The following is a 12,510-nucleotide window of genomic DNA, read 5'->3' as shown; positions in this document are numbered from 1 at the left end:
ATTGATGCCCCTTCCTCCTTTTGCAAAGTTGAGGGCTGATCTCAAGATCCTGTGCATGCCAGACAAGCACACTACCACTAAGCTGCATCCACAGCGCTAGATTTCTAAAGTGATACACAAGGCCAGTTTACTAGCTACTCCTCATGTTCTATGCTCTAGACACACTAGCCTTTAAAAATCAATCTCTTGTACTTGTCATTCTATAGTAAAGAAGGCCTCCAATTCTATATATACTGGTCCATTTGAGAGACTCTCTTTTCTGTGCCTAGGTAACACCTCCTCTTATGTTAGCTGTTGTTAGACTTTTCTTTTGGTTAAATCATGCATCCCACATGCCCTCAATTACCTTCTCCTTAATAATTTCTACCCTGGCTATAATTTTACGTTGCTTTGTGTGATGGCTTTACTAATGTCTCATTCTTTTTCTAGACTATAAGTTATTTAAGGGTAAGGCTCATCAGATTTTGTTTAACACTGCAACTCTGGAATATAGTAAAATGCCTAGCATATAGTGGGTTCTCAATAAGAATTCATTTGAATGAGTTAGAAAGCCAAACTGAAATAGGGCAATAATGAATAGTGAGTACAGAAAAGCACTGAACTCAACCAACTCTGGAGATCAACAGGGGAAAGAGAGTACTGTTTAGAGAGTAATGTTAAAACTAAGAATGATGCAAAAGATTATTGGTTGGTTCAAGAGCTGAAGAAGTTAAAACATGCTTGAAGATGCTCAACAAAGATGGAATAAACAATACAACTTTTCATTTGTTATAACAGAGGAGGCCTATATCAAAAAAGCTAAAGGCTACATAGAAGTACTGATGTTATTATTACAGTTAAGATTAAAAAAAGAAAAGACAAGCTGTGCACCAACGGCTCATGCCTGTAATTCTAGCTATTCAGGAGGCTGAGGTCTGAGGATCATGGTTCAACGCTAGCCCGTGCAGAAAGTCCCCATGAAACTCTTATATCCAATTAACCACTCAAAAACTGGAAGTGGTGCTGTAGCTCAAAGTGATACAGCTCTAACCTTGAGCAAAAAAATCCCAGGGACAGACTCCAGTCCCTGAGTTCAAGCCCTACAACTGACAAAAAACCAAAACCAAACAGAAAACACAAAAGGTTTGGTTCCCCAGTAGTAGGTTCTATTTTGGGAAATGCTATAAAATTTAGGTAGAGCCTAACTGGTAGAAGTAGTGTGCTGTGGCAGGTTATTGTAGGCTGCCTCTAGGCAGGTTTATAGTGATAATCAGGAGTACATAAAAGCAGAAAGATCTGAAAGAATTGCAGTTTGGTCTGAGGAATCCATGTCAAGTTGGGGCTAAGAAAGGAATGGATTCTGAGGAGATTGGTGTCATTAAAAATAAGCTAAATGCTTTGCAACAGGACAACAAGAAAAGGCATTTTGAGGTATTTCAGGAACGGGCTGGGCCCCTCATGACAGGCTAAAGGTTTGAAAGTGTAAACTCATTTGAAAGAATATCTCTTAAGAGGGCTTCTTATGGCATCCCATGTACACAAGGCTACCTAAGGAAGTTGTTTCCCTAGGATTCATTTCCCCTAAGTTTACCACCCAGACACTCAAGATTCCACTGACATCCTAGTACAAAGGAGCACAGCTATCACTCAAGATGGAAACAGACTCTGACATTATTCATTGGTTTAGCAGGCATGCAGAACACAAGGGTTACAGGTACTAGAGACTTCCATCTAGATTTCAAAGGAAATTCTGTGAAGTTGGGTATTGCATGACAGGGCCAGAGTCCCCACTATCAGCCTCTGAGGTGATTCATGAAGCGGGTGTGGGGTGGGGGGTGGGGTGGCAGGGGGAGTGCCACATTTCAAGTGACAAGGATAATGGTGATGCCAGGAATATAAGACAGCTGTTGAGTAGTCACAGGGAGCAAACAAGGCCTGTCCAGGAGAGAAGCCCCATGAACTGCAGCCAGCAAGTTTACAGGGCTGAAACTGACCAAATCCACTGAACCATACAACTGTGTGTTCTGAATTCAACAGAATTTAACGTTTGCCCTCATGTATTTGCTTTGGTGTAATCCTTCCTTTCTATGTTCCCATTCCCCACTTCAGGAATTAGAATGTTCACTCTGAGCCACTGTTTATTAAGAAGTATGTAACTTATTTTTATAGAGGTTCATAGTTAAAAGTTTTTCTGGAGTCTCAGAGAGACTTGGAGCTTAGATGCCTGAACAATGCTGGAATTATTAAGACTCTTTTTTTTTGGGGGGGGGGAGGTCCAGTCATGGGGCCTGAACTCTGGGCCTGGGTGCTGTCCCTCAGCTCTTCAGCTCAAAGCTAGCGCTCTACCACTTGAGCCACAGCGCCACTTCTGGCTTTTTTCTTTTTGCTTATGTGGTGCTGAGGAATTGAACCCAGGGCTTCATGCATGCAAGGCAAGCGCTCTACCACTGAGCTACCTTCCCGGCCCTTATTAAGACTCTTGAAGATAGACCTATTGGATTGCATTTTGCATTGTAAGATGGACATGAGCATCTTGGGAGTGAAGAGAAGAATGTTATGATGTGGATTACAAAGTGTTACCTAAAAAGGCTATATTTTTAAATGCTTAGTCCTCAGCTGTGGTATTATTTTGAAAGTCTGTGCGAAGTTTAGAAAACAGGCCAGTGCGGGTAGACTCTTGTTTCTCCTTCCCTCTGCTTCATTTCTACCATGAGGTAAAAGGTCCTCTGCTACACACTTTGGCTCATTCTGCCAAAAAGTATAGGGCCAAGCAACTATGGATTGAACCCTGTACAACTTGAGCCAAAATAAATCCTTCCTCTTCCTTAAGCTGGTTCTCCATTGTAGTAAAATTTAAAAAAAGAGGATGTGTTACTTTCTACCACTGACTTGGTGGTAGAAAGGAACAGGTGAAATAGTTCCAGCTAAAAATATCTACATGGAAGTGGTGCTGTAGCTCAAGTGGTAGAGCTCTCGCCTTGAGCTGAAGAGCTGAGGGACAAGCGCCCAGGCCCAGAGTTCAAGCCCCACAACCGCCAAAAAAAAAAAAGACACTTTAAAAAGACACTTTAAAAATATCTACATATCCATAATGTCAGAAGATGGCAAGTAATGGTGGCTCATGCTTGATTCCTAGGTATCAAGTAGCTGATACCTAGGATCACAGTTCAACTGAATCAGAGAAGAAAATTTGCTAAACTTCATCCTAAAATAACCAACAAAAAGCAAGGCTGGATGGGTGGCTCAAGTTGTAGAATGCTAGACTAGCAATTAGCAAGACCAAGGCTCTGAGTTCAAACCCAAGTATTGTAACACCTCCCCCTTCCCCAAAGTGATTTCCTGAAAGGATTCAGAGAAGGGACTTAGACCAGAGGAAAACAACTAAGTAAATAGTAAGTGTAATTTTATATTAGTAGAGCAGAAGTTAATGGCAAAGAACTTAATTAGCCACTAATGACTGACCAATAATAAATATTATCCAGTTGTGATTAGAAGTCTTCCATAAATAATCATCAATACTGAAATTCTGCCAGATGGACATGAGTTAAGAATAGAAGTATCTGGGTTATGAGAGCTGCCAAATGGAGTCATGAAAATTAAATGTTATAAAGCATAAAACATTTTGCAGAATGCCTGATATAGAGTGAATACTCAAGAAGTGTTTCTATTTTGAGAGTTTAATGCTGAAGGCTTATTCACAAGAAACCATGACACATAGTAACTTAAAATCTTGGATAGTTGAATGCACAATTGAAGCAAAGCTATTTTAGCTAGTAAGTCCAGGTGACCTCAAATCAACTTTGTGGTTTTCTCGCACAACTCATAATAAGGGCCAAATATAAGATTTTAAGTGCTAATTATGATTTAATTATGATTGATTTAAGTGTCAATTATGATTTAATTCAGTGTGGAGATAACGCAAACTATACTGGTGCTCTAGAAGATCTCAAGACATGTCCCTCAAAAATGCTCATAACTTTTAGCTTCATTAACACAAAAGAAGGTAATCACAAGTAATAGTGATTATGATTCAATCTTTGCAGAGTCTGTTTCTAACATAACAAGTAATAAAAGTAGTTCAGAGTTAGGGAAATAAATAAAAATATTAACCTAATCAAATATGATGCCACTATACATTCATGAAAATGGCTAAAGTTACAAACACTGGTAATACCAAACTAGCAAAAGTATAAATTAGAATAATCACTTGTAAAACTTGATGACAGCTATAAATGAAACAGAATGTATAGTTGGATGTGATAGTGTATGTCTGTATCAATTACTTGTAGGCAGAAGCAGGGGGATCTGGAGTTTGTGGTCAACTCAAAGTGAGAGCCAAATCTCAAAAACAAAATATAAACAAAAGGGCTATACTAACCCTACCACTCAAGTGGTAGAACATTATCCTAGCATATACAAAGTTCTTGTGTTCAATCCTCAGTACCTTTCTCCCCAAAAAAGCACAACAAAAAAAGCTGAATGTGTTATACTCTATTACTCTAAGACACCTTTTCTCAGTATTTCCCAAACAAAAATTACATGAGCACACAAGGCATATACAAATCATATAAAACTGTTTAAAGTAGTACTACTCAATAGCACCAAGATGAAAACAACTGAAATGTCCATAATGATAGAATGGCACTGCCACACAATAAAATACTAGTGTACACCACAAGGACAAACTAGTATTACAAATCACAACACAGATGAATCTCAATGTTGGTTTTAAGAAACAGAACACAGGATTAGGGGTATAGCTCAGTGGTAGACCACTTGCCTACTAGCATGTACGAGGCTCTAGCTTTGATCCTCAGTTGTGCAAAAAGAGAACAAAAATAAAATTAAGGAGTATATACTGCATGATTCCATTTATATTTATAAAAGCAAATCTATGGTGATAGAACAGTGATTACCATGGGAAATTAGTAACTCAGAAGGACAAACTAGGTGACTTTTTGTGTACTGGTCATGCTATTCCTCTTGTTGATGGTATATTTACTTTGCCATAGTTATTGTGCTTTGTGCTTATGATATGTGGTCTCTATGAAGTCTATACTTCATGGGATGGTTTACTTAAAAAACAAAAGGCTAGAAATGACCAAAAAGGATGTGGAAGAAAAGATCTTAAGAAGCTAAGGTTGTGGTCTCCTTTTGCTTTCATGTATAGAACTGGTTACTGTATTTTTGCTAAAACTAATGTTGAAATCCATACATTGACAAATTTGGCCTGTAATTGTCCTTTTAAGAGGTGATTAGGTCATGAAGGATCTATACTCATGAAGGCTTGATGTAGCTTTCACATGAGTGGCTCAGTTACCATGACAGCTTATTGCTTGGTTGCTCTCACACATGACTTATCTTCTACATGTATCAGATTCCCTTCTGGTTTTCATGGTGCAGTCAGGGGGTCTTCAGAAGCTGAACAGATGCTGGCTATGTCTTGGCTCTCTAGAACTGTAAGCTAAGTCAACCTCTTTATAAATTTCTTTCCCTTAGATATTTCGTTATAGCAACAGCAAATGACTAATATAACTAGAAAGAGATGAATTGGCGTGCTAAACTCACAAAACAAATGAATGGTAGAGCAGGGATTGCAGTTGAGGACTGCTAATTTCAGAGTATTCTCATAGTCTTGAAAGGATGATTTTGGGTAATATGCAGATGGTCCTTGTCATCTACTCATTATCCTGATCCCTAAAGCAATGAGGTTGTAAAGGTAAACAAAAATAGTCATAGCACAAAAACATTTACTAAAGAACAAGAACACATAAAATGGTTATCAAGAACACTTATAAAATTCTCACTCTCACTAAAACATTCCTCCTCTGATTCAGAACAGTTTGTGTTTCTCCAAATTCCCATCATCTGCTCTGTCATTTTTGGTGAAATCTTATTTCTGTTTCAATGTTAAACAATATAATGTAAGTCAACTGCAAAGTGAAACTGTATCTTGCAAAGGACGTAGAGTCCATGAGGCTGTTAAAAGTTCTACTAAAAGTTGGATCATCAGTGGCTTGAGCCTGTAATCCTAGCTGCTCATGTGGCTGAGATATAAGGATCACCATTTAAAGCTAGACTAATAGGAAAGTCCATGAGACTTCTCTCCAAATGGCCAGCAAGAAGCTGGAAGTGGAGCTATAGGTGAAGTGGTACAGTGCTTACCTTAAGTGAAAAAGCTAAGGGACAGTGCCCAGGCCCCAAGTTCAAGCTCCAGCACTGACACACACATACACACAAAATGTGCTACTGAAGGACAGTTTGTAACACATTCAAAACCAATAATTTAAGGAGAATCAGGCAGATTAAGGCAACATCTTTGTGAAAGAGATCCCAGGTTGATCATCAAATACTCATTTTTCTTTCTTACTCAGTAGCAGAACCTTGATTTTTCAGTAACAGTGATTTAGTAACCATATTTCTACTTTTTTCTTTTTTGTACCAGTCATTGGGCTTGAACCCAAGGCCTGGGTGTTGTTCCTGAGCTTTTTGCTCAAGGCTAAAGCTCTACAACTTGAACCACAGCTCCACTTCTGACCTTTACCCTCCTGAGTAGCTAAGATTACAAGCATAAGCCACCAGCTCCTGGTCTGTATTTCTATTTTAATAGTAGATGATACTGTAGTCTAAAAAGCTAAGTCTAGGAGATGGAGAATATAATTCAAAACATAGGACTTTTCATTATCTGAATTATAAATCGGTAACTTATTGACTTATGAAATGGTAACCCCTTTGTACATCACCTTAATATTACAACTTTTTTTTTTTTTTTAATTTTATTTTATTTTATTTGAGAACATACTGTACAGAGAGGTTACAATTACATGGGCAGGATAATGCATACATTTCTTACCAAGCATTGCAGCCTCCTCCTTTGTTTACCCTTCACCTCCCTTCCCAGCCTCCCCCCTCCCTCCCAACCAATCATACCCCCCCTCCCCCCCCCCACCGACATTGTAAAGCTGGTTTTGACATGACATTTTGTACTTCTCATTGTTGCAACAGGTCCACCTGAATCCTTAAACGACTTGTTTGTCCCCATCTCCTCCACATGTTATACTGACATCAAATATAGTGAAAGCGGGGGTTACACTGTGGGGGAGGGACATACAAAGCAACAAAGAAATAATCTTATAAATGCGTTAGAAACACATGCATGAAAGAAACAAAAACATTAAAATACATACTTGAGGTTTCGTTTTCCTAACATCACATTATCTGACTTTTTCCGCTTGACTCATACCTATACTAGATATTGCAAATAAGGGAAACCATGGGACCTATGTTGCTTTGGGCCTGGCTTACTTCACTTAATATAATTTTTTCCAAGCCTTTCCATTTCCTAACAAATGGGGAAATGTCATTCTTTCTGATGGAGGCATAGAATTCCATTGTGTATATATACCACATCTTCTTGATCCATTCATCTACTGAGGGGCATCTGGGTTGGTTCCATGTCTTAGCTATGGTAAATAATGCTGCAATAAACATAGTTGTGCTGGTAGCTTTAGTGTGGCCTTGTTTGTGATCATTTGGGTAAATGCCCAAAAGTGGGATTGCTGGGTCGTTGGGGAGCTCTATGTGGAGTCTTTTGAGGAACCTCCATACTGCTTTCCAAAGTGGTTGAACAAGTTTACATTCCCACCAACAATGAAGTAAGGTTCCTTTCTGTCCACATCCCCTCCAGCATCTGTTGTTGTTAGAGTTCTTGATTTTTGCCGTTCTAACTGGAGTGAGGTGATATCTCAATGTTGTTTTGATTTGCATTTCTTTTATGGCTAGGGATGTTGAACATTTCTTCATGTGTCTATTGGCCATCCTTCTTTCTTCTTCAGAGAAGCTTCTCTTTAAGTCTTTCGCCCACTTACTTATTGGGCAGTTGTTTCTTTGAGGATTTGTTGTTGGGTGGTTTAATTTTTTGAGTTCCAAGTATATTTTAGATATGAGACCCTTGTCCGTTGTATGGCTAGTAAAGATCTTCTCCCAGTCCGTGGGCTTTCTATTGATCTTGCTAGCTATGTCATTTGCCCTGCAGAAGCTCTGCAACCTTATACAATCCCATTTGTCCAGCCTTTCTTTGATTTGTTGTGTTTCCGGGTCTCTATTCAGAAAATTTCGGCCTGAGCCAAGGAGACCCAGGGTTTCTCCTATTCCATCCTGTAATGTTTTCAGAGTGTCTGCTTTGAGTTCAAGGTCTTTGATCCATTTGGAGTTGATTCTGGTGCAGGGTGATATATAAGGATCTAGCTTTAGTTTTCTACATGTAGTTAACCAGTTTTGCCAGCACCATTTACTGAAGAGGCTGTCTGTCTTCCATTCTATTGTTTTAGCTCCCTTATCGAAGATTAGATGGCTATAGGTCTGTAGGTTCATTTCTGGGTTTTCAATTCTATTCCATTGGTCCTGAGGTCTGTTCTTATGCCAATACCAAGCTGTTTTGATTACTATGGCTTTATAGTAGAGTTTGAAATTTGGTATTGATATTCCTCCAGCAGTGTTCTTTCCATTGAGGAGCGTTTTTGCTATTCGGGGTCTTTTATTGTTCCATATGAATTTTTGGATTGCCTCTTCTATTTCCTTGAAGAATGAGGGTGGAATTTTGATAGGTATTGCGTTGAATTTGTAGATAGCCTTGGGAAGTATTGCCATTTTCACGATGTTAATCTTTCCAATCCAGGAGCATGGGAGGTTTTGCCATTTTTTAAGTTCTGTGTTGATTTCCTTTTTCAAGATTTTAAAGTTTTCATCATAGAGGTCCTTCACTTCTTTAGTTAAGTTAATTCCTAGGTATTTTATTTTTTGTGGGGCTATTACAAATGGAGTTGCTTTCCTAATTTCAGCCACACTTTTCTCATTGTTGGCATACAGAAAAGCCATTGATTTTTGGGGGTTAATTTTATAACCTGCTACTTTGCCAAAGTTTTGAATCAGCTTGAGTAATTTGGGAGTGGAGTCTATGGGATTCTTTAAATACAAGATCATGTCATCTGCAAAGAGGGAGAGTTTTATTTCTTCTTTTCCTATTTGGATCCCCTTTATGTCTGCATCTTGTCTTATTGCTGTAGCTAGGCATTCTAATACTAGATTGAAGAGAAGTGGAGAGAGTGGGCATCCTTGTCTTGTTCCTGAGTTAAGAGGAAATGGCTTTAGTTTTTCACCATTGAGTATAATGCTGGCTGTAGGTTTGTCATATACAGCCTTTATTGTATTGAGGAATGTTCCATGGATTCCTAATTTTTCCAAAACCTTCATCATAAAGGGGTGTTGGATCTTGTCGAATGCTTTTTCTGCGTCTATTGAGATAACCATGTGGTTCTTATTCTTGCTCCTGTTGATGTGATGAATAATATTAATTGATTTGTGTATATTGAACCAGCTTTGCATCCCTGAAATGAATCCTGTTTGATCGTGGTGTATGATTTTTTGGAATTATTACAACTTTTTAAAAAGATTTAAAAACAAAAACAAAAAACCCTGGATACTGGGTTTAAGTTCCAGTAAGTACTGCTCACCAAAAAAAGGCCTAAGACAAACTCTAAGAAATATTATGTGAGTTAATTAATTTCCTTATTGGTGGTACTGGGGTTTGAATTCAGAATTCAATGTCTTGCATTTGGTAGGGCTACTGCTGAGCCATGCCTCCAGCTTTGTGAATCCAAATTTAAATCCCAAAAGCTAACCATATAGCCTCAGACAATTCCTTCCTCTGCAAGTAAACAGCTGAGCTGCAGCCCAGTTGCACTGTACCTATTTAAGGAATGAGGTAATGGTTTACAGTTGTACAGTCCACGATGAAGATATGTTTTGGGGGAGGTTTCCATAAAGGAATCTTCACCAATTTTAAGCACTGGTAACTGTGTTCAACTACTTTTACAGGCAGACAAAGACTTGAGCAATACAAAATGGTTACATGAAAGAAAGAGCAGGAATGTGAATAACATGAAAAATTGTATAAAATAATTAATCGAGCCATTCACAGCTACTTCAGCACAAGGGCCAGGGGAGATTTATTCCCATAGATAGCTACTGAACTAGTACACTGTGCTAGCAGTTGGTGAATAAAGACGATCTCTGTGGCCCGCATTTGAGTGAAGAAACCAAGAGTTAAGGCTTTCATAAAAGGAGAGGAAGAGAAAGAGGAGCAAGAGGAGCAGGAGGAGCAGGAGCAGCAAGAGGAGGAGGAGGAGGAGGAGGAGGAGGAGGAGGAGGAGGAGGAGGAGGAGGAGGAGGAGGAGGAGGAGGGGGAGGGGGAGGGGGAGGAGGAGGGGAGGGGGAGGGGGAAGAGGGGGAGGGGCAGGAGGAGGAGGAGGAGGAGGAGGAGGAGGAGGAGGAGGAGGAGGAGGAGCAGGAGCAGGAGGAGGAGGAGCAGGAGCAGAAGCAGAAGCAGCAGCAGCAGCTCCTTAAATTCCTCTATTACGCTTCACACTCACAGCGAAACCAATAGATAAAGGAACAAACCAGGTTTCTTAGTCTTGCTCACATCCATCACCTCTTCCTCTTGAAAAACAGGACCACAATCAACAAAACAGAAATATTACACCACCTCCTTACACGTATGTTTTCTACAAGAGACTCCAAAAGTGAGTAAACTACTTTTCTATGCTGATGGAGGGATCAGATGTGATGAAATCAACACACACCTACAAACCCAGAACCTATCCTTTACCAAATCACCTTTTCCACTGTTCAAACTCGTTCTTTCAAACCCACCTTTCGCCGCTGACGTGCCGCAGACTTTCAAGAACGCACCACACATCAAAGACAGAACAAAGACATCCTCTTTAATAACCCCATGTCCCTTCCAAGATGGCATTTACCAATGGCTGTTTCTGCTCTGAATGAACACGTACAGGAAGGAGGGTTGTCGCCAACTAGTTCCACCTGGGTAGCGCAGGCGGTGGGGGCGGGATCCTTACTTAAGAGCAGCTGACTGCCAGGCCGGCAGCCCGTCCCCCCCGGGGGCTGCGGATCGGGCTATGCCAGCTGGGCGCTTCTCCGCCGCCCCCCCCCCCCCGCCCCAAGATCTCGCTCCACCTTACGCAGGGCTCGCCAAATGGCAGGCTGCTCGCTTCACAAAGAGATAACTAGGGCAGAGCGGTCTGTTACACAACCCGCACCCGACGCCCGGCCAGCCCGAGCCCCCCGCCATCCCGGGAGTCGGACTCGCAGGCCACCACAGCGGCGGAGGCGCTTTGGCTCGAGAACCGTCCAGCGCCCCCCTCCGCTCCCACCAGATCCCGCCCGGACGAGCGGCCGAGCAGGCGGGGAGAGGAGGGTCCACCGTGCCCGGGGCCCGCGGCCCGCGGCCCGGCCCGGGCGCCTGGGCCTGCGCCCCGACCCCCGCCCCCCACGCCGGCCGTCACTCCCACAGAGGCGGTACCTGTTTCCGCATGTTATTCATGACGCCCATAAAACCTGCCAACAATTTAGCTTCTTCTCGAGCAGCAAGTTTCTTCTCGGACTTCTTCTTACCGCTTTTCTCCACCCCCGAGGCTGCCATACTCCCACTGCGCGGTGGACGCCGGGGGGGGGGGGGGGGGGTCTCGCCGGGACGGGCAAGGGCCTAGCGCTTCCCCGAGCTCGCTGGGGATGCTGGTAACGACGGACAGGGGGCGGTCAGGGCTGCTTCCGAGAGGGGGAGGGGGGTAGGGGGCCGCCGGCCGGACCGCTGGGAGAGGACGAGGCCCGCGGCGGCCCGCTCTGGAGCTCCGGAGCGTGAGGGGAGACGTTGCGGGTGAGCCACGTCCGCCGCTGAGTGCTGGCCAGCAGCGGAGCCTGCGCACTGCGCCCAGGGGAGGGGAGGGGCAGCTGGAGGGAGCACGTCACCGCCGTGCGTGCCCCCCTCCCCCCCCAGCGCGGTTGCGCCTGAGTGCAGCTGGTGCGGCTGGTATTTTTTTTTTTCTTCCCAGAGCAGAGTGGTTTGTTTACTGCTCCGGAGTTGGTCCCAGGTCGCTCGTGCCTTCGCGTGCCAAGGAGATTCCCGGTTTAGATCACAGGATCACTCTGTAAAATCTCTCCTGAAGGAAGTTCGTGGAGAGCAGCGTTGGTGTTTTCTTCCCTGTGACACAGAGCCTAGCCTTGCTGTCTCCGGTCCCTTTTTCTTTCGTGGGTGCTGGTATTGGGGCTTGTCTGGGCCCTGTCCCAGAGCTTTTGTGCTCAAGGCTAGTGCTCTACCACTTGAGCCACCGCTCCACTTGCAGCTTTTTTGATGGTTAAGTGGAGACAAGCATCTTATGGATTTTCCTGTCCAGGCTTGGCTTCCAATCGCGATCCTCAGATCTCAGCTTCCTAAGTAGCTAATCTACCACTTAGCCACAGCACCCACTTCTGGCTTTTTCTGCTTATGTGGTGCTGAGGAATCGAACCTAGGGCCTCATGCATGTGAGGCAAGTACTCTACCACTGAGCCACCTTCCCAGCCCTCGCAGAACTTATTATTTATTAAAGATGTACTGCAAGGAACGGGTTTACTACACGGAACGCAAGATGTATTTGCTGGGGATTCATAATGCAAGAACACAGCATCTCCTAT

The 12,510-nt window shown here is 42.6% G+C and overlaps 1 protein-coding gene across 2 annotated transcripts in view; it reads right to left on the bottom strand.

The window, feature by feature from the left end:
• Klhl7 (kelch like family member 7) overlaps positions 1–11,729 on the bottom strand; it is a 58,233-nt gene extending 46,504 nt beyond the window's left edge. Inside the window, exon 1 of one of the 2 annotated variants that reach the window (XM_042684983.1) lies at positions 11,360–11,729. In XM_042684983.1, coding sequence (XP_042540917.1) covers positions 11,360–11,479 — 120 coding nt within the window. In that variant the 5' untranslated portion in view covers positions 11,480–11,729. The remainder of the gene's footprint in view (positions 1–11,359) is intronic. The other variant, XM_042684984.1, reaches the window with a different exon arrangement.
• Positions 11,730–12,510: the final 781 nt, after the last annotated feature.

This window comes from Dipodomys spectabilis, unplaced genomic scaffold (genome assembly GCF_019054845.1).
Source record: "Dipodomys spectabilis isolate Male_0828 unplaced genomic scaffold, ASM1905484v1 ptg000092l, whole genome shotgun sequence".
In the NCBI taxonomy this organism is placed as follows: Eukaryota; Metazoa; Chordata; class Mammalia; order Rodentia; family Heteromyidae; genus Dipodomys; species Dipodomys spectabilis.
Note: the sequence above shows the minus strand (reverse complement) of the source record. Positions and strands in the feature narration are given on the sequence as shown.